This window comes from Salmo trutta, chromosome 31 (genome assembly GCF_901001165.1).
Source record: "Salmo trutta chromosome 31, fSalTru1.1, whole genome shotgun sequence".
Classification (NCBI taxonomy): Eukaryota; Metazoa; Chordata; class Actinopteri; order Salmoniformes; family Salmonidae; genus Salmo; species Salmo trutta.
The window spans coordinates 12,496,876-12,517,041 of record NC_042987.1 but is presented as its reverse complement, the minus strand read 5'-3'; the positions used below and the strand labels follow the sequence as shown (position 1 = coordinate 12,517,041).

Sequence of the window (20,166 nt, the reverse complement as noted above, 5' to 3'; positions counted from 1 at the left end):
GAATAACTACAATTTATAGTTGATTTTATGTTTTTAAGTCATTGAAACTTAAGCTATTAACATTTTGTAATATTGTCTTACATACATTGTGTAATGTACTGATGGTCCCTAACTAGCCCCATAGTGATATCGAATGTCAACCAAATTGACCATTGCGTGCAGCTGATGATTACTTGGGTGCTGCCAGCTGTGGGCATGTGGGCAGTGTTATGTATGGTACGACGTGCTGTACGTCATACTATACGTTGTTATGGTTTACGACAGTGTGCTGCTTTACGGATGAATGGGTTGTCAGGATGAGTGGCACATGTCATTAAACGACAGAGTGATGTACAATGTGAAACCGTGCAGACGTGTGTTCTTCTACAGCTAGGCTAGATATAACATTGGCGACGAAGATGGCTGAATTCAGTTTACCACCGCCGGCACCATTCCTCGCCGTGCCTGGCGAACCTCCAGTCCCGTGGAATAACTGGCTTGATAGCTTTAACACTTATATCGAAGCTATGGACCTTTCTACAATCTCCGACAAGCGGAGGACAGCACTGCTCCGTCACTGCCTCGGTACAGAGGGACAAAGGATTTTCAGAGCGCTTGGATTGGCTCCTACATTCACTGCTGCAGTCAGCCTCCTACGGAACCACTTCGCCGGGAAAGAGCGAGTGCTCCTCCGACGCTACCGGCTACGGAAGAGACACCAACGGCCGGGTGAGTCCATTCAAAGCTACGTGGCTAATCTGAGGGATTTGGCTAGCTCTTGTAACTATGGGACACTTCAGGACGAGATCATCAGGGATCAGTTGATAGAGGGGACGTTATGTGAAAAGACAAGGGAGAAACTGCTTTTGGAATCGGATAATTTACAACTAGATGGAGCTATTAAAATAGCACTCCAGGTTGAAGCGGCGTTGGAATGCTCTACTATGCTAACAGACAGATCTGCAGCATACACTCGGCCCCCAGCCATTCTCACACAGCAGCTTCAGTCCGAGCAGGCGCACTACAACGATCACGCGCTGTGCATGGCCTCCCACGTTGATAGCTGCATGGACACAGACACCAGCATGCCCGTGCAGCAGGCACACAGACAAACTAACAGAAGTAGCTGTGGCAACTGTGGGGCTAGCTCTCACAATTCAAGGGCTTCAAACTGCCCAGCCCGTGGGAAAATATGCAAGAACTGTTCAAAACACAATCACTTTGCAAAAGTGTGTCGTTCTGCCCCAGCAACTAGCTCCACCCAGCACAGGCCCTTAGTTTCATCTCACTCTCAACATGAACGCACGGAAATTCGAACTGTCTCCACCAACCATGTCATTCAGGACATGCACTGTGCAGCTGGGTGAGGTAAGTACCCCTTGCCTACAGCTGAGGAGCTGACCGCACAATTCCATGGCTCCACGATCTTCACGAAGCTTGACCTTCGTCAGGGTTATCTTCAGGTACCCCTCCACGCAGCTAGCAGAGATCTCACGACCTTTGTCACACATGCTGGCGTGTTCAGATATACACGCATGCCTTTTGGACTTAGCTCCGCCCCCAGCTGCTTCCAGAAGGTGATGAGCACCATCCTCGCTGGAATACCTGGGGTGGCGGTTTATCTGGATGACATTGTGGTCCACGGTCCTGACCTCCACATCCATGATTGTCGACTCCACAGAGTATTCAGCGCTCTACTGCAGAACAACCTGACCCTTAACGGTGGAAAGTGCACCTTTGCAGCTCCAGCCGTCAAGTTTGTGGGGTTCCGCCTGTCGGCCAAAGGCATTGCCCCACTCATGTCGAACATTGAAGCCGTCCACAGGATCCCGGAACCGACCTCAGCCTCTCAGGTGGCATCATTCTTGGGCATGACAGCCTACTACCTCCGGTTTCTGCCCCACTACTCCCAGACCACAGCGCCCCTTCGCCAGCTCCTCAAGAAGGATGAGCCATGGGCCTGGACGGCAGCCTACTCCGACGCGGTCCGCTCACTGAAGAGCCAGCTCTCCACAGCCCCAGTCTTGGCTCACTTTGACCCCGTCTGCCCCACCATTGTCACATGTGACGCCTCAGCTGGAGCACTAGGAGCTGTCCTCTCACAGCTGCAGAATGGCATTGAGAGGCCCGTCGCCTTCGCCTCAAGGGCCCTGAGCCCCACAGAACAACGGTACTCTGTGGGCGAACGAGAAGCACTGGCCTGTGTCTGGGCGTGCGAAAGGTGGCACCTCTACCTCTATGGCCGTCTGTTCACGCTCCGAACCGACCACCAGTCCCTCACAACGCTACTGTCGGCATCAGGTACTGGCCACAAGCCACTTCGGCTGCACAGATGGGCCGACCGCCTCAGACAGTACGACTATCAGCTGAAGTTCACTCCAGGGAGGGATAACGTGGTGGCAGACCTCCTCTCACGCTCCTTTGACGCTCCTACTCCGACCGTCTTGCCAGACGACAACGAAACAGACCTCGTACAAATGCTTTACGCTCCTCTTCAGTCAGTCGTCTCACTGGAAGAGCTGAAGCAAGCATCGGAACAGGATCCCACACTGTCTACCCTGCGCACCTACATACGCACTGGATGGCCAGCACATGTGCCGGAAGAGCTTGCGACTTTCGCCAGGGTGAAGCACGAACTGTCTTGCTGGGAAGAAGTCTGTGTCTCTCGAGGGTTTTGCACTGTGGTCCCAAGTGGTCTGCGTGCGCGTGTTCTATCCATGGCGCACGAGGGGCACTTGGGCATAGTGAAGGTCAAACAGAGATGTCGAGACCTTGTGTGGTGGCCAGGCATCGACCACGACATTGAAGCCCTGGTCAGGGATTGTGCTGCATGTGGGAAAACAGGACAGTCCGCCCCACCCCCCCTGCAGCCTCTTTCATGGCCGTCTCGCCCCTGGGAGCACATCCAACTGGACATCTGTGGCGAGATCCATGGTCACGCAGTCCCTCACCATCAGCGCTTCCTGGTGGTGGTGTATGACCTCCACTCTAAGTGGCCAGAAGTGGTTCCTGTCGGAACTGTCACAGCACAGGCCATCGTGGACATCCTAGACAGCCTCTTCACAACGTGGGGCCTGCCCCTCACCCTTACCACGGACAATGGGCCCCAGCTAATCTCTGCCGAGTTCTCCTCATATCTCAGCAACAAGGGAATCAAACACATCCGCACGGCCTACTACAACCCACAAGCTAACGGAGGGGTGGAACGCTTCAACCAAACGCTGAAGAACGGCATCAGAGCGCACCTGGTCCAGGGGTGCACGTTCCAAAATGCTTTGAATCAAACGCTAATGCACTACAGAGCAAGCAAACACACAAAAACACAGGCCTCCCCGGCATCTCTCATGCTAGGTCGTGAGATGGAACTGCCACTGGACAGACTCAGAACACAGAGAGTTGCAGAACCGGCGACTAGGTGCACCCAAGAAAAACAGGCAGTGACTAGGCACCAAAGAGAAATGAAACAGCGTTTCGACAAGGCACACAGGGTGAAGAAGTCGATCATCCAAGTGTCTGACTGGGTCCGAGCCCGACGGCCTCAGCGGTGCAACAAAATGGCCTCATTCTGGTCGGACCCCCTGCAGGTCAGTCGACAACTGGGGCCCGCCACATTCATGTTGAGCAATGGATCACGCTGGCACGCCAGCCGCCTCAGAAAAGTCCCTGCTCCTCAAGGAATACGAATGCACACAGAACAGACATGCAGGCCAGAGACGCCACCGGATGGACCTCCCCCACCACTACCACCCGAGCCCCAGCCTCTGTGGGCTCCCCAAGGGCCAGAGCCACAAGCGGTGGCGGTTGAAGAAAGGCCTATGCGGGCACGAACTCGCCCTGCTCATCTGGGGGACTACTTAACCTCTTTTCATTCTTAGGCTCCGATAGGGGTCTTAGTCAACCTCCAGGTTAATGGACTGAACTGGTTAGTTTGGAGGGTCCTTCCGTTTTAAAGGTTAATGTTTTATTTCTTATAGTTATCACTCTAGGTTCTTGCCCTATGGACATTTTATATATGGTACCAGTCCCTGGTTTTGGAAAGGGGGGGGAAATGTTATGTATGGTACGACGTGCTGTACGTCATACTATACGTTGTTATGGTTTACGACAGTGTGCTGCTTTACGGATGAATGGGTTGTCAGGATGAGTGGCACATGTCATTAAACGACAGAGTGATGTACAATGTGAAACCGTGCAGACGTGTGTTCTTCTACAGCTAGGCTAGATATAACAGGCAGGATTGAAATAAACCCAACCCAAGGAAAACTGTTACGGTAACCTTCATTCCATGACATACCACTTTTTTCTATCATCTCGCAAATCCCTGTTTTGGACAAGACTGACTTTATGACCAAAATTATCTTATTTACACTTTATAGTCAATTTTGACACTACAATAAATGTTTCTGACTCATATCGATGCCACATAGGCCATTTTCAAAATGAGAAGTTGCATTTTAGGGGCAGTCGCTCTTTAACATAGTAAAACTAAGATGGGACAAGTGTGGTACAGACGAAGGATCTTGATTTGAACCAGTTTACTACAGCAGGAAACTTATCCTGCAGCAACAGGAAATGTGAATTAGTATGTGGATTATAATTCATCTGCATTTTTGTAGGGGTTGATACGTTTTTGTAATGGAAAATGAAGTCTTTAGAAGCCTTTTAAAACCTCAAATACGCTTCAAGTTTTACATTTCCTGCAATAAGGTGATCAAATTAAGATCCTACACCTCTATTTTGATTAGGAATTTTTAGACCATGTGTATCTAAATAAATGTTGTAAACTTAATTTTGTTGATTTAGCTGCCTAGAATTCACCCTGTCTCCCACATTATGATGAACAGTGTTAAAACCTTCAATGTTTTTTTCTGTCATGCAAAGGAATTAAACCAAAGTTGTCATCCAAAAACATTATTCTCTTCTATACTCTTCAGAATCAGATGTAACCAAAAAACGACTTTTCAACTAGAGCTGGCAACAAATCCTTAGGGGACAGAACAGAGTTTTTCAACTCTGTGTATCAGTTTATATAGCATCTATAGTGTCCTAATAGCAGCTGTTTAGACAAGTCTTTGTTAATAAATGATGCTGACCTTTGTCTGCTGTGGTTGAGGCTGGGATTTAGTTGAAGGTTAAATGCCTTGCCCTTATACTCATCCTCCACTGGGCCAGAGCAGAGTGTACAGGGAAGGCTGGGAGGCAAGGCAAGGTCAGCACTCCAATCAACCTGGTGCAAACACAAAGGCTGGGCTGTGCCCCTAATGAATTGGCCCCCCAGTCCCACAGAGTCCCTCACAACCACAGGCCACAGCTCTCATCTGCCCCGCCCCCAGGCCTTCTCAGGCACTCTGAGCCCTTCTCCCCTTTCACACGCACCCCCTAACCTCCTAATTTTGAAATGACTTTTATAACTGGACAGTAAACTTCCAGTGGCTTAATGATGATGACTTCTTCATCTGCCCAAATGCTCCTTTTGTCCGCCTCCCCCCAGCCCCCCCATCAGCCCTTCCCCAGCCCCTCTGTCACAACAGGCCTTAAACCCTAGTTCACTCCCCTTTATAGTCCCCACTGGCTAATCCACCCCACCACCCACCAACCCTACAGCCCCAGGCTCTTGTTCCACTTTCCTGGCCCTGGTCTGGTTGAGCTCTCTTTTATTTTCTCTGTTCTGCTGCTGCCGACATCAGCTATGGCATTCATCTGGAATGCTGCTGCTCACTGCCTTTTGTTTGTGTGGCCTGGCTCAGCCTTGGGGGGGGGGGGGGGGGATTATAGCAGGGGGACAAGCTGCCACCCGGCTAGTAAGTGACAGTGTCACACCTCACACCGTGAAGGTAACCAACATGGGAGAGAAGAAGGTGCAATGGGGCTCGGTGAGGAACTTTTCACATTGGGGTTTTGTTGTTGTTGTTTTGCTATCTTGTTTATTCATGCAGCAGGTTTGTTTTCTTATTGTAAGTCTTCAGACACACTGTCCCGTTTAACACCTCAGCTCTCCTTTCTCTTCTACAAACCTGATACTGATCCCTCATCTCACTCAATTCTACTATGACATTTTACTTCCAAACATTGACTCTGTTTCAGTGTATCTTCATTTTGATGTGTTTTTGTAAAATGACCCTCTCCACATAGTTTACATCAGGTCTAAATGTATAGGTCTGAATTAATGTTTTGACCTCGGCACGCAGTCAATAGTGTGGTTCACGTTCCCTTGAGTCTGAAATTGTTCTACATTTTTTCTGAACATTTGCAATTTGAACATGTTATACTTGTATCAATTAAGTATCGCAACACCTATCAGGTGTAATAATGAGTCAGTTATTGGAGTCAGTCAAAGCTGCAATGTGCTCAATTCAACCCAATGATGCTGAGTCAGTTCTGAGCTAAGACAAAGCAGCTTTTCCTCTGGGAATCCAGAAGACAAGAGGAGAAATGGAGGCAACCATCTCCTGTCCCCCTTGGAATCTAAAGACAACAGGGGATAGGAGACCCCCAGTCCCCTATCCCCCCTCTCCCTTCCCCCTGTCCTCTAGTCACCCTGTCACATGACCCATCTTTCCTCAGGTGGCAGTGGAGGGTGGAAGGGCCACTTCCCCTTTGTCAGGCCCTTTGGCTGGCCCTCAATACAGTGGTGAGGGATGGGTGGAGGGAGGGCCACAGGGCCAGCATTCAGACCCAGGCTCTTTTGTTTTCCCACACAGGGCTCTTTTGAGGCCAAAGAAACCGCTGGGTTTACTCATTATCTTCATTTCAAACGGGTCTATTTAAACGTGGCTGCTGTGTCAAAGTCAGGGAGGGAGCTACTGCTGGGAGCTGGGGGAGATGAATCACACTGCGAGACTCCTCTTCCCAGGTTCAACCTGCTGCTAGTGCTGGTCTGTACCAAATAAGCTTATTTTGGGAGTTTTCGATTGGTCATATGTTGATTTACCATCAGACAGGAAACTGTAATGTTTACTAAAGTTGCTAGTCTCCTGTTAGTGCACAAGTCATCTCTTTCTTTCATTCTTTACTCCAACTGTTTCAAATGGACTACCCCCGGGAGCCTATAGAGTCCATACAGACAGACAGACGCTGTGTAGTATAATAATACAATTTACACGAACCTCCACGTTCAGCATAGAATGCGCGATGTGTGTATGATGAATGAGTGGTGAGGAGCAATGGAGCCCTGATTGGCTAATGCCCCAGTTTATAGCTGTCTCACACACCGCCTGTGGCCGGCATACTATAACCATTGGTGAGGAGGTGAGAAGAGTTATACGGACAGATTAAACCAACTGTTGACTAGATCTGCTGTAATGAACTGAAGACTAAGGCAGTCACTCAGTCACACTGCTTGCCTGGCTATGCAAAGATGAAAATGAAAGAATTACAGTTAAACAATATGGTCTTTATCAACATCCTCCGACTTAATGTTTCATCTGTCCGTTTATTTCTCTTTAATGATCCAGGATAACACAGTTATATTATGAATCCATATTCAGAATCCAATATTTTAGTAAAGTAATGTTAAGATTGCTAACCAACTGGCTTACTCAGGCTTGTCATTTTTCTAAGAATGGACTGTTGAAAAGAAGGTTGAAGGTGGAGACAAGAGACATATGGTGTTATAGTGAATATATTGTGTGGCTCTTTTGAGGTTGTTTTAAGTCTCCCTGATGTTGGATGTAAGAGTGAGAATAATAATGTTGTCATTGGCACATCCACATGAGGTCAAATATCAATGTTAGAAAAAGTGTAAAAAGGGTCCGTGCCGCGTATGGAGAGGAGTGTGTCTTTTCTACTGTCAAGTAGCTGTGTGTTGACTTGGGAATTTTCTTAGTTTGCTTGAGAAATTCTCAGCAACTTTACTTAAACATAGAAAACGAAAAACAAGACCCAGACATAGGGATTACAGGCTTGTTTGGGAAATGTTTTTATGCATAGTAACCTTTTAACTGGTCACTCCATGGACGAGGCTGGCGTAAATTATTAACAAAAGCTATTTTGAGATTGCAGCCAAAACAGGAACCAGGCAGTGTATGCAAGGAATGATTTTGCAGTCAGTTAGCTGCTTAGATTTGGGGGGTTACAGAGAGTATAGTATTATCTTTTTCTCATACTCAGCCAATAGGTTGGGATCTGATTACAACGTTACAGATGTGTTGTTGTGAGAACCTAAAATGTCACAAAAGCCTAGTTAGAACATTCCGTGTGAGGGAACCACTGGTGAGGAGAAGGTGAATTGATTAGTCCCCAAAAAGTCTCCAAAGTCCCTATATCATTGAAAAAAATACAGTGTTCTGTTGTTATGTTGCTTATGCACTTAGGGAAACTTGTCTACCTGTACAGTATATTAGCCATGATGTGGCGTAATTGAATTTATTTTCACAGAATAAACCCAAAATGCATTTCTTAGTTTCCATAAAATCTGTCACCCCAGCGCTCCATTGACCCAGTGTTAGTAATGACGAGGCATTTGACCAGCCAGCCAGGCTATAATGACACTATAATCCTTGACATCTGTCCACCCAGCGCCTGTTGATTTGTGGTGGCGGAAGGTGGATCCCCAGTTTATTTATTTTGACCAGATGAGCCCTTGGTATTTATAGCGGGGGTAAAAAAAAAACAGTCAGGGGTCCATCCCAGTCTCCATCCCAGTCCCAGGCCTGTAGTCTGTTCTGTAGGGCCAGGGTCCCAGCCCGGCCAAGAGGGACAAAATGCACAGAGCTGACCTGACATTCTTCTTGTCCCTATTTTGCCAGTGGTTGGGGTTGCCCTATCTCTAAATTGGCCCTAATAAAAAGGAAGGGAGTGGCAGAGAGAGAGAGAGAGGGAGAGACAGGGGTGAAAGTAAAGAAAGAGTAGGGGGGGGTTGATTTTGACTAGATTTGTTTCTTCTTCTTTAGTAATCTAAGAAGTGTATGGTATAGTAGTTCCATTTCTCCAGTGTGTCATCCTGCTGTGTCAGGGTTTCCCCCGTGTTGTTGGCGTGTTAAATGCTGATGGTCACGCGTGTCGGGGTGGTGTGACCGTGTGGCAGGAGGGGATGTTGCCCAATGTCTTTGTTTCCTGGCCAGGCAGGACGGCCCTCCAAGAGCATCTGTCACTACAGGGGGTCAGAGGGGCTAAGATGAATGAGGCCCCAGAGAATTTACTCCACACACAGCAAATGGCACAACATAGGGGAGGGACAAGGGGACTGGGGGAGGGTGCGTGTGTGCTTGACTCAGAGAGAGAGGGGTTCTGCTGTACTGGAGGAAGGAGGAGTATTTGCTGTCCATACTGTCGTGGAGTTTAATTACCAAGGAGCTGCTGATGGCTTGGGGACACACCAGATGAGAATTAATCAGCCCTACGTCTCCTTGGATATTTCCTCACTCTTTTCCTCTTCCTTAGGACATACCTATCACCCATAATGGACTATAATTCGTGACTTTGTGATTTATTTATTTTTGCATTGTGGAATTTAGTGTTTAGTTTTGGAGCGTTTTTTTGTTGTTGTTCTGTTATCGAAGTGCTGTCTGGCTGGTGGAGAACCCTTGGAAGGTATGGAAGCATATTACATTGTTTACTCTTTTCCACCAACATGATGTTGATGGCTCAGCTCTTAGCACCTAATTTAAGGGGCCTGGAAATGTTAGTCCTTTTTTGCATAACCCCCATCCCCCTCTGCTCTCCTCTGCTATACTGATGTGTACTCTCGTCCTCATTCATGGCTTTTCTAATGTTGACAGCACCCTCTTGGTTAAAAAGGGCTCCAAAAGGGTTCTTCGGCTGTCCCCATAGGAGAACTCTTTTGGTTCCAGGTAGAACCCTATTTGGTCCCAGTCGGAACTCTTTCGGCTTCCATGTAGAACCCTCTGGGGAAATGGGTTCTACATGGAACCCAATAGGGTTCTACCTGGAATCAAAAGGGTTCTTCAAAGGGTTCTCCTATGGGGACAGCCGAAGAACCCTTTTAGGTCCTAGATAGCACCTTTTCTTCTAGGAGTGTAGCCTACAGTCATTGTTCCTGTATTTCTGTGAAAAATAAGATATGTAATACATTTACTTGAGATATGTAATACATTTACTTAAGATATGTAATACATTTACTTAAGATACGTAATACATTTACTTAAGATATGTAATACATTTACTCGAATGACTAAGGTAGTCTGTTTTATCATGATCTATTGTAAGTCATGATGACTGGCAAAAGCTTGAGTGAATGTTTCAATAATAAAGTAAAGAAGTAGTCAGTGGTCGTCTTTTTACCGTGTTCTGGATGATCTACATCATTTTACACTATTAAATCACTATGCGTTGTAGAAAAATCATGTTCAGGATCACCGAGCCAGTATCAAGTTTTTTCTGCATCTACCCCGGCTTTCCCTTTTTTCCCTTCCTTTTCAAAGTGTGTTTGTGTGTGGCGTGCGTGCGTGCGTGCGTGCCGCACACGTTTATTTGTGCCAGTGCCTATGTGCACGTATGTGGATACAGTAGCAAGTTAGATTTCTTAACGTGGAACCCTTGACTGGCTGCAACGTTGCAGTGTTGTCCTTTGAAGGAAAGGTTCCAGGAGTGATAGAGTGGGTCTGAAACAGGTTGTGACCAAGGGGAAGTAGATGTAATCCCTCTCTATCCTGCCTCTATCCCTCCATTGTCAGGAGTGTAACGTCATTATGCAGATGAAGGAAGAAACAAAAGGGGGAGTGGAGTGGCGTGGGGGAAACAGAGAGAGGGAAGGAGGGAGAGAGAAAGAACACAGGGAGGGGTGGGAGCAAGGCTAAGCTCACAGTGCTCTTGGAGTTAAATATGTAACATTTCTTAGAATTTAAATCCACATCACTCTAAAATAGGACCTCTGTTTTCACATCGTTCATTCACAATGAGTTAGCTATTTTACGCATACGCATGCACGGGTGCTTCGGCGTGCACATGTGGGTGTTTGTGTGTGTGTGTTTGTATGTTTGTGTGTGTTTGTGTACCTCTGCGGCCACCGCCTTAAATTCCCTCCTTACACCCCTCGGGCAAAATTCCCTACAAGCATGTCATGCTGAAAGGACCCTAAAATGTCATTACCAGAAGAACAGGATCCCAGCCGTTAGGCGCCCGAGGCTGTGCCTGAGTATGTCTAGATTTACGGCTCCGATGGGTCAGGTACATCTCACCGGCCATCTGCAGTGTCCTAGATTATTCTTATTATTAGTACTTTTTTTTACCTTCTATTCTTATTGTTGTCACATTTAGTTGAGAGTAAACAGTTCATTGTACTGAGTACACCATGTGTTTCTTGTGCATATGACACATAAACATCATTTGATTTGACAGCCATGAAAATATTTCAACACTCTGGCCAAGTGGGGGGTTAATGCTGTTGATAGTGACCCTGTGATCATGGACAGAGATACAGGGTTATGTTAAGAGTGATGTGTAGTCTAGGCCTACTGATAGGCCGGTGTGATAAGAATGTCTCATAGAATGGGTTATATTACTGTGAATGCAGAATTGGCTGCCTAGAGGGCCCTTAATGTGTGTATCTAGAAGTGAAGGAAGATTTGGATGTTCAGTCTGTACTAAAGAGAATGTCCACCTAAACTCATACAGGGTTCCGGTAAAGGTATAGCACTGTCTGACCTGGATGGTATGGAATTTGCATGACCTCCCTTATCCCCCTATCCCCTTGTCCCTCCCATTGACCATGTAGCTCTGTAGTTTGATTAGCCCTATCAGTGTGAGGCTAATCATTCACAAAGTTAACTACTTCAATGTGGTTAACAGGACAAATCAGTGTGTATGTAATGCAAGCGCGAGGACTTGGGCCCCAGACCACAGGCAGGGGCAAATTAGGGACACTAGGTCCCAAAAACTGCACAACAAGGACCGTGCATTACTGGATGGTGACAGGGAGCATTCTTGTGACAGTCAATGTTTTGAAGGGAACTTTGTATCAGCTTAGTTGTATAAGGTCTAGGAGTGGGTAAACAATGCTTGGGGTCAAAGTGGAAGTACAGATGTAGGATCTTAATTTGATCATTCTGCTGTTGCAGGAAATGTCCTGCAAAGCAGGAAATGCAAACGTGTAGTGTATTCAAGGTTTAAAAAGGCTTCTAAAGTTTGAAATTTCCACTTTAAAATGTCAGACTTAATTAAAAAAAAACATTTATCAACGCCTACAAAAACTCCATGAATTATAATCCACACCAAAGTTCAAATTTCTTGTTGCTGCAGGATTATTTTCCTGCTGTGAGAAACTGGTCAAATTAAGATCTTATATCTGTACCAGTTTTTAGTAGTTGGTGGTGTGTGTGTGTGTGTGTGTGTGTGTGTGTGTGTGTGTGTGTGTGTGTGTGTGTGTGTGTGTGTGTGTGTGTGTGTGTGTGTGTGTGTGTGTGTGTGTGTGTGAATGATTACAAACCCTAACACTCTAGTGTGTTTTACAAAAATACCCAGAGGCTACCGTATCACATGACCCCTGTTCACCGCCAACGGTCACTACATATGTCATGGTTTTGTGCAATCTGTTAAGCTCCTCTTAACTTTTGAGTGGCCTCTCTCATTGCTCTAAGTGCAGCCAACATGGTCAGACATGTTGTGTGGACTGTACTGACTATTTAAAAGCTTTCGTGCATCTTTCAACCTTGAGTTTCATTTCAATAGGATTTTTGAAATATTGGGTTTGATTTGATATCTTGAGATGAAAGGTGCTGCAGGCCTACCGTGTGTTATTTGCAGCAAACACTTCTCCTTGCATACAGTATATCAACCGTGTCAAAGCCTGATTCGACGCTCTCGCCTTTAAAAACACCAGCGTGGCATGATCGTCTTCCTTAGTGTACTAATCAGTTTCAGACAATTAGCCAACTATAAACCTTTAGCCTACTATACAGTATGTCTCCTATATTCCATATGTCTGTTCATTTGGATCCTTGGGTGAAGATGCATTCTGTTAATCTCATGTATTCATCCGACCTCTCTCTTTAGGTCTAGAACAGTGCTGCTGAGGGGGATGTCACTGCAGGACGTTTCTACACAGTGGTTCTTCTGACCCATCATGTAGCAGAGGAGAACAAATCCCTTCACGCCTGGGAACAATCACACAAGGTAAGGTCAGCTACACCAAGATGACGTGATAATACATGAGATTATCATGTTTTAAAGTCGCGTCGGGAAAGTGAGGTAAAGTCCGAATGGGAAAGATGTGTAAAGAGAGAAGGGAGGGTCTTGTTCCTTAGGGCACACCGTAGCAAAACATGTCAAAGCGTGAAACCATAACGAGCGTTTCTTATTGGACAAAATGTCTGACAATTTTCTTTCATTTAATTCCTAATGAACAAGACCTATTTTTTTTCTCCCATATGGCCTCCTGGAATTTGCCAGCTTGTCACAGGACCAGACCTTAATTCTGCACGGGGGTTAGACTCTTGCAATATGACCATTATGGCCACCCAGGCTCAGGAATCTGTGGAAGAATCTGAGACGGGTTTTCTGGTCAGCTTCCAGTTGCCTCTGGAGAAAATGGAGATCTCAGTCACTTCACTTCTCCAAACATGATTCTGTCACTACCTGGAAACACAGATCAGACACTATTTCATCATTCATCAAACAGAATTATGTCAAATGAAACCCCGCCTGAAACCACTCCTGACCACCCACTTCCTCTATCTCTCTCCTGACAACCCACTTCCTCTCTCTCTCTCTCTCTCTCTCTCTCCTGACCACCCACTTCCTCTATCTCACTCCTGACCACCCACTTCCTCTCTCTCTCTCTCTCTCTCTCTCTCTCTCTCCTGACCACCCACTGCCTCCCTCTCTCTCTCTCTCTCCTGACCACCCACTTCCTCTATCTCACTCCTGACCACCCACTTCCTCTCTCTCTCTCCTGACCACCCACTTCCTCTATCTCACTCCTGACCACCCACTTCCTCTATCTCTCTCCTGACCACCCACTTCCTCTATCTCACTCCTGACCACCCACTTCCTCTCTCTCTCTCCTGACCACCCACTTCCTCTCTCTCTCTCTCCTGCTCCAGCCACTTCCTCTATCTCACTCCTGACCACCCACTTCCTCTATCTCTCTCCTGCTCCAGCCACATCCATTAGGCCACCTTTGTCACGGTGTGGCTTTGTTCTGATGGAGCACGTGTTGAAGGGTCTCGTCTGTGTTCCCCTCTCCACCTCTCCCATGTGTCAGCTTTGTGAGGTCACCACTATGGCTTCACTTTGTGAGGTTTAAGGACAAATCTGTTCTCTGCTGCTCTGGGCTCTTGAATTGACCTGGAAGTCCTCCGGAAAACCCCTGAAGGCATCAGCATGCTTCGGTTCGGCGAACCGAATGAGTGTGCTCTCATACTCCCTTAAAATACGTTTGCTTGAAAAATGTGAAAAAAGCGGCAATAGTACTGTTTGTCTATCTTGAGACGCCGAAACCAGACTGAATTAATCTTTTCATGTTTTTGCCGAGAATTCTACAACTAACTCAGATGTTTGGTGCAGTATTTCTCAAGTGAAAAAATGTGCATGAAACCGCTACCAACTTTGAGAAAAAATGACGTGTGCACAAACAGCCGAAGACCAAAACGAACAAAAACGTCACAAAATGTTGTCATAATATATGGGAAGCATGTGGACGCCTTCACCAGGCTCCGCCACCTCTTTAAACACACCTTGGGTAGTTCTCTCTCTATCTCTTTCTACCTTTCTCCATCCATCCACCCGTCAGCGGAGGGAGAAATACTGTAGCTTCTTTATGTTAAGCTGCTTATCTCTGTCAAAGCACAATCAGGCACCACACTTAATCTTGTCCTTTGTCTGCCTTGGCTGGCCATATCCCACCCCCTCTCTATCTCTCTCAAGTCAAAGGGCTTTATTGGCATGGGAAACATATGTGTACATTGCCAAAGCTGTCTCTCTCTCACTGTCTCTCTCTCGCTCTCTCTTGCTGTCTCTCTCTTTCTTCTCATTCTCTCTGCCCCTTTTCCCTCTGGGTAGGTTCTTGGGTAATCAGCCAGGCTTGAACCTGTCCAGGCATGGGACAGGTTAGGGCAGGACCAGGACCTCGGATGGCTGACTGTTTCAACTTGATTACCAAGCCTGCCGGTTATTGACAGAATAGAAGGGTTCAGGGTTTTAGACGGCTACACTACAGTAGCTAAAGACAACATGGGAAGAGGCATGCTTCTTCATTTTAAAAGGGTGAACAAAGAGCTTTTGAGTAGAATCAACATAGACACTGAATAGTGCTTTGTATTTGTCAGATTGATCTCAGTAAAATAGGTTCTCTTGATATAATGATTAACCCAGTTAAGTCTTAGTTGGTTGTATTTTATAATGGTTACCTTAGGCGAGGGGTATTTTGTCCAGTGGCAATTCACCTGTCAATCAAATGATCTGGATTGGATGCAACTTGTTTTTTTACATGTAAAAAATAGATACAAATTGGTTAGTTATATTTAAATGTGATTTGTCTGCAAATTCTCTATGTCCAATAGATATCATATGTAGTCTATATTCCTGTACATTTCTTTTACATTGCAGATACAGGAGTTTCATTTGGACTAGTTGTTCGATAGCCAAGCCATTTATACATCGCTTGGCATAGTCAAAATGTAATATTGCTAGGCATAGAGTTAGTCAAAATACATGATATCACTAGTAATTGTGCCCCTAAAAAACCTGCGCAGACAATGTGATGGTTACAGAGTCCTAGTTGTTCCCAAACAGATGAAACCTTCAACCTGTGGCTTGACTTGGCTGTTAATGGTTGCGTTTATACAACACTACAGTAACACCTGCCAAATGTAGCCCAAGGACAATGGTACGGAGGGTTTTTCAGGCCAAGACCATATATTAGCAGGCAAAAAAATAGGACTTTCTTTTCAGTCCTTTATAATTGTAAACCCTGCAAATGAATGGCTGGGTGATATGAAAAGGGCAATGGCCAGAAAAAGGAGAGGAGCGTTAAGGAGAGTTGTTTAAGGATAGTTATTTAGCTGGACAGTCTATACCAGTCATTCATTATGGGGGTACTTGGCTATTACCCTTTCCCTGTACTGGTCACTTCTGTTCTATTTGAACAAGAGTTTTCACTAAGCCCCCCCCCTTACACTCTTCAGTGCCACCAGGCCACATGTGTGTCCCCCTGTCTGTCCAGCTGCCACCTGCTTCCCAACCTCAACCCCAGGCCCACACAGCCGACCTCGGCAGATGTCCGAAGAGTGGACCAAAGGAGGGGGCAATGAGGCCAGGGCGACATACTGAAATTCAGAAAGAGAGGGAAAGATTTAGAGACAAAACCAGAAAGAAATAGGGTAGGGATAAAGACAGAGGGGATAAAAGGTAAAGAGAGTGAGAGATTGTGTGTGCGCATGCATCTTATGTGAGACTGTAAGTGCGTCCTAGCATCTATATGACCCCTGGACAAGTATCCTTTGTAGATTGGATTCCTACTCTGTTCTCTCTTACTAATCGACGTGGATGGAGCTGAGCCTTGAGTGCATAGCTGTGCTTTTGTCCATGTTATACCGTTCTTCTCATTACAGATAATGGGGAATTCGTACGCAGGGCAGCTGAAATCTGCTCGCTTCGAGGAGGCCCTCCACAACTCCATCAAGGCCTCCCTACGCTCCAGCAGTGGAGACCCACAGCCCATCTTCACTCAGCTATATCTGGAGCCTGACCAGTATCCTGGCAACATGGATGGTACTTCTCTCTGTCTGCATGGCTCCGTTCTCTGTCCTCATCAAGGTCGTTATGTATAGAAACAGTACAAAACACTAGCTATAGCTAGCTGACTGTTTCATTAGTGGATTATAGATAACAGAAACACATTGGGAAAAAAACGTCTTTCTCTGATCATGTTTAGTTATGTTAATGATAACCAGTTGAATAGGACTTGAGAATTAGTCATTACATTATACCCACACACACAGCAAATCCATATCATCTCACTTATTTAGTTCTCTTGAAGAGAGGTGGACTTGAACGTGGCCATGTAATGTGTTATGGGTTTGTCCTTCTCTTGAAAAAGGACTTGCAAAGCCTCCGATCTCCATCTCCTTGCCTTTGTCTGGCATCTTCACTCCAGGAGAATTTATTGTGCTGTGTGATGTGGTGTATGATGGCGACATTATGTCTTACGGGGGTCATTGTGTGTTATTGGGTCAGATGTAAAGCCCAAGGTGGACCTGTACATGCCGTGCGGGGAGCCTAAGGGTCAGGATCTGCTAAACGGCCGGGCCTCTAACGGTCTGGAAGAGCTGGAGGAGGAGGAGGACTCTGACCCCAGCAGCCCCCCTCTGCCCTACCTACACCAGGGCCCTGCACCCGACGGCTGCTGCACCATGGACGGTAAGGCCTCAAAAAACATCTCATACTCCTTTTGTCCTGGGAACCCCTGGGGTTCAAATCCTTGCTAAAAAAGCATATCTTAAGAACACATCTTAATACATTCTCTACTTAGGAACACCACATGTTTGCAACAATATTCAGCTTGGTATGTTCCAATGTATCGTAGACATCTATATAAATATTATTCAGCAAGTTGATGACGATAATACTAATTCCAGTGAACGCGACCATGGTACGTGTACTGTGTGGTGTTGTTGTGGATGTTTACTCCCGAGCTGACTGTTCTTCTCAGGCTTCTGCCAGGCCGGTAAGGACCTCCGTCTGGTCTCCATGGCGACGGAACCGATCGAAGTCCCAGCTGGCTTCGAGCTTGTCGGTGCTAAGTCCTCCAGCGTCCCAGAGCACATCCTGGTGTGTGCCGTGGACAGGCGCTTTCTGCCTGATGAGAACGGGAAAAATGCACTTTTAGGTCAGTCCGTCTCTATGACCTGATATACTGAGGTAGACATATGAGTATTTTACCCGCTCAGCTTAGATGAGTCATCGGAAATGCTAGATTTTTACCACCCTCCATACCGTAGCTTGCAACTAGTTTTGATTACTGTTGCATTCAGCATTTGGTTAACCTGTGCTGTGGCCTCCTAATGCCCCATTGAATTGAACAGCTTCTTTTTGTTGTTCATAAATGTTTGGCGATATAAATATTGACATAAGACTATAATGTATCCTTATAATATGTTGTGTATGTGTTGTGTGTGCAGGGTTTTCAGGGAACTGTGTTGGCTGTGGGGAGAAGGGGTTCCGGTACTTTACTGAGTTCTCTAACCACATCAACCTGAAGCTGGCCACGCAGCCCAAGAAGCAGAAGCACTTAAAATACTACCTGGTGAAGAACTCTCAGGGTGCTCTCTGCAAAGGACCCCTCATCTGCTGGAAAGGTGAGATGTCTCTCTGACCCTATCTGCAATCATTTCACACACTTTCTGCAACACTTTACATTGAATTTCTCTCATACCTGTGTTGTAACACTGTAATTACAATAGTAACATTGTATGTTTCTACAACATGACAGGATGTTGCATAGTAATTTAGTAAATGCATTACAAATGCATAGTAGCCTAATGGAGTTGAGTGGTTTTTGTAACGTTTGTAATAACTAAAATGTGTTATTGGCCTGGGGCTATATTTGTTTTATGACCCATCAATATATATACAAAATGTATCATTGATTGATTCACTGATAATGTTTCCAGCTCTATTTTAAAAATGTTATTTATTTCTCCCCTCCTTTTCCCCAGACTGCAAGACGCGCCAGTTCTCCAATAGCAGTGCGTCCACCTCCAAGCCCAGTTCCTCATCCTCCCTGAGTAGCAAGGAGAATGGAGGCACCAATGGACACAGCTCTTCCCCTTTCTCCCTCTCAGGTAGGACACACGCACACCCTCCTCTTCCTCTTTCTCCCTCTCAGGTAGGACACGCTCATGGCAGTCAACTCTGTCTCAGTTTATAGTGCAGTTAGTGCTCATTCAGTGTGAGATCTAAGAGGGACGAGGCAAAAGGAATGGCAAATAAGTCTGGCTGCACTTCCGATTTGCAAACAAACTGTACATTGAGAAATCATGTGACTAAACTAAACAAAAAGAAGAAGAAACTGTACTATGAAACAAAGATAAATTAAATAAAGGATGATAGTAAAAAGCTTTGGAGCACCTTAAATGACATTTTGGGCAAAAAGGAAAACTCAGCTCCATCATTCATTGAATCAGACGGTTTATTCATCCCAAAACCCTCTGATATTGCCAACTACTTACATTTTTTATTGGCAAGATTAGCAAACTTGGGCATGAAATGCCAGCAACAAACTCTGAATAATAATGGCGCCGGAGGGGATGGCTGCCGTTTTACGGGATACTAACCAACTGTGCTATTTTGTTTGAAACTTATTTTGGACATAAAGTTGCTGCTACCATCTCTTATGACTGAAAAGAGCTTCTGGACATCAGAACAGCGATTACTCACCTCGAACTGGACAAAGATTATTTTCTTTAATGAGTCCGACACGAAGGATATACTGCTTTCCGGAGACCAGGCCCAAATCCCCATTGTTTGCGTGAAGAAAAGACTAAGATACAGAGGGAGAAGGTCAGGGTGCCTTGTGAGGATTCGTAGGCGATTGAGTAAATCGACACTACCATCGGTTCTATTGGCCAACGTGCAATCACTGGAAAAAAAAAACTCGATGATCTACGGTCGAGACAATCCTACCAATGGGACATAAAAAACTGCAATATCTTATGTTTCACCGAGTCATGGCTGAACGACGACACGGGTACGATAGAGCTGGCTGGGTTTTCCATGAATCAGCAGGACAGAGCAGTTATGTCTGGGAAGACAAGGGGCGGGGGTGTGTGTCTATTTGTCAATAACTGCTGGTGCGCGATGTCTAATATTAAAGACGTCTCAAGCTATTGCTCACCTGAGGTAGAGTACCTCATGATAAGCTGTAGACCACACTATCTACCAAGAGATGTATCATCTATATTATTCGTAGCTATCTATTTACCACCACAAACCGATGCTGGAACTAAGACTGCACTCAACGAGCTATATAAGGCCATAACCATTAAAAAAAATGCTCATCCAGAAGCGGCGATCCTAGTGGCCGGGGACTTTAATGCAGACAAACTTAAATCTGTTTTACCTCATTTCCACCAGCATATTACAGGTGCAACCAGAGGAGAAAAAAAATCTAGACCACCTTTACTCCACACACAGAGACACATACAAAGCTCTCCCCCATGCTCCATTTGGCAAATCTGACCATAATGATATCCTCCTGATTCCTGCTTACAAGCAAAGATTAAAGCAGGA

General features: G+C 45.9%; 1 protein-coding gene across 2 annotated transcripts in view; it reads left to right on the top strand.

Moving 5' to 3' along the window:
• LOC115169562 (GREB1-like protein) overlaps window positions 1-20,166 on the top strand; it is an 83,910-nt gene that overhangs the window by 32,185 nt on the left and 31,559 nt on the right. The window contains exons 1-7 of one of the 2 annotated variants that reach the window (XM_029725298.1): window positions 9,236-9,510; window positions 12,931-13,050; window positions 16,488-16,647; window positions 17,113-17,295; window positions 17,588-17,764; window positions 18,057-18,233; window positions 18,594-18,719. In XM_029725298.1, the coding sequence (XP_029581158.1) occupies window positions 16,491-16,647; window positions 17,113-17,295; window positions 17,588-17,764; window positions 18,057-18,233; window positions 18,594-18,719 (820 nt within the window). In that variant the 5' untranslated portion in view covers window positions 9,236-9,510; window positions 12,931-13,050; window positions 16,488-16,490. Of the gene's footprint in view, window positions 1-9,235; window positions 9,511-12,930; window positions 13,051-16,487; window positions 16,648-17,112; window positions 17,296-17,587; window positions 17,765-18,056; window positions 18,234-18,593; window positions 18,720-20,166 lie in introns of those variants that run through there. The other variant, XM_029725296.1, reaches the window with a different exon arrangement.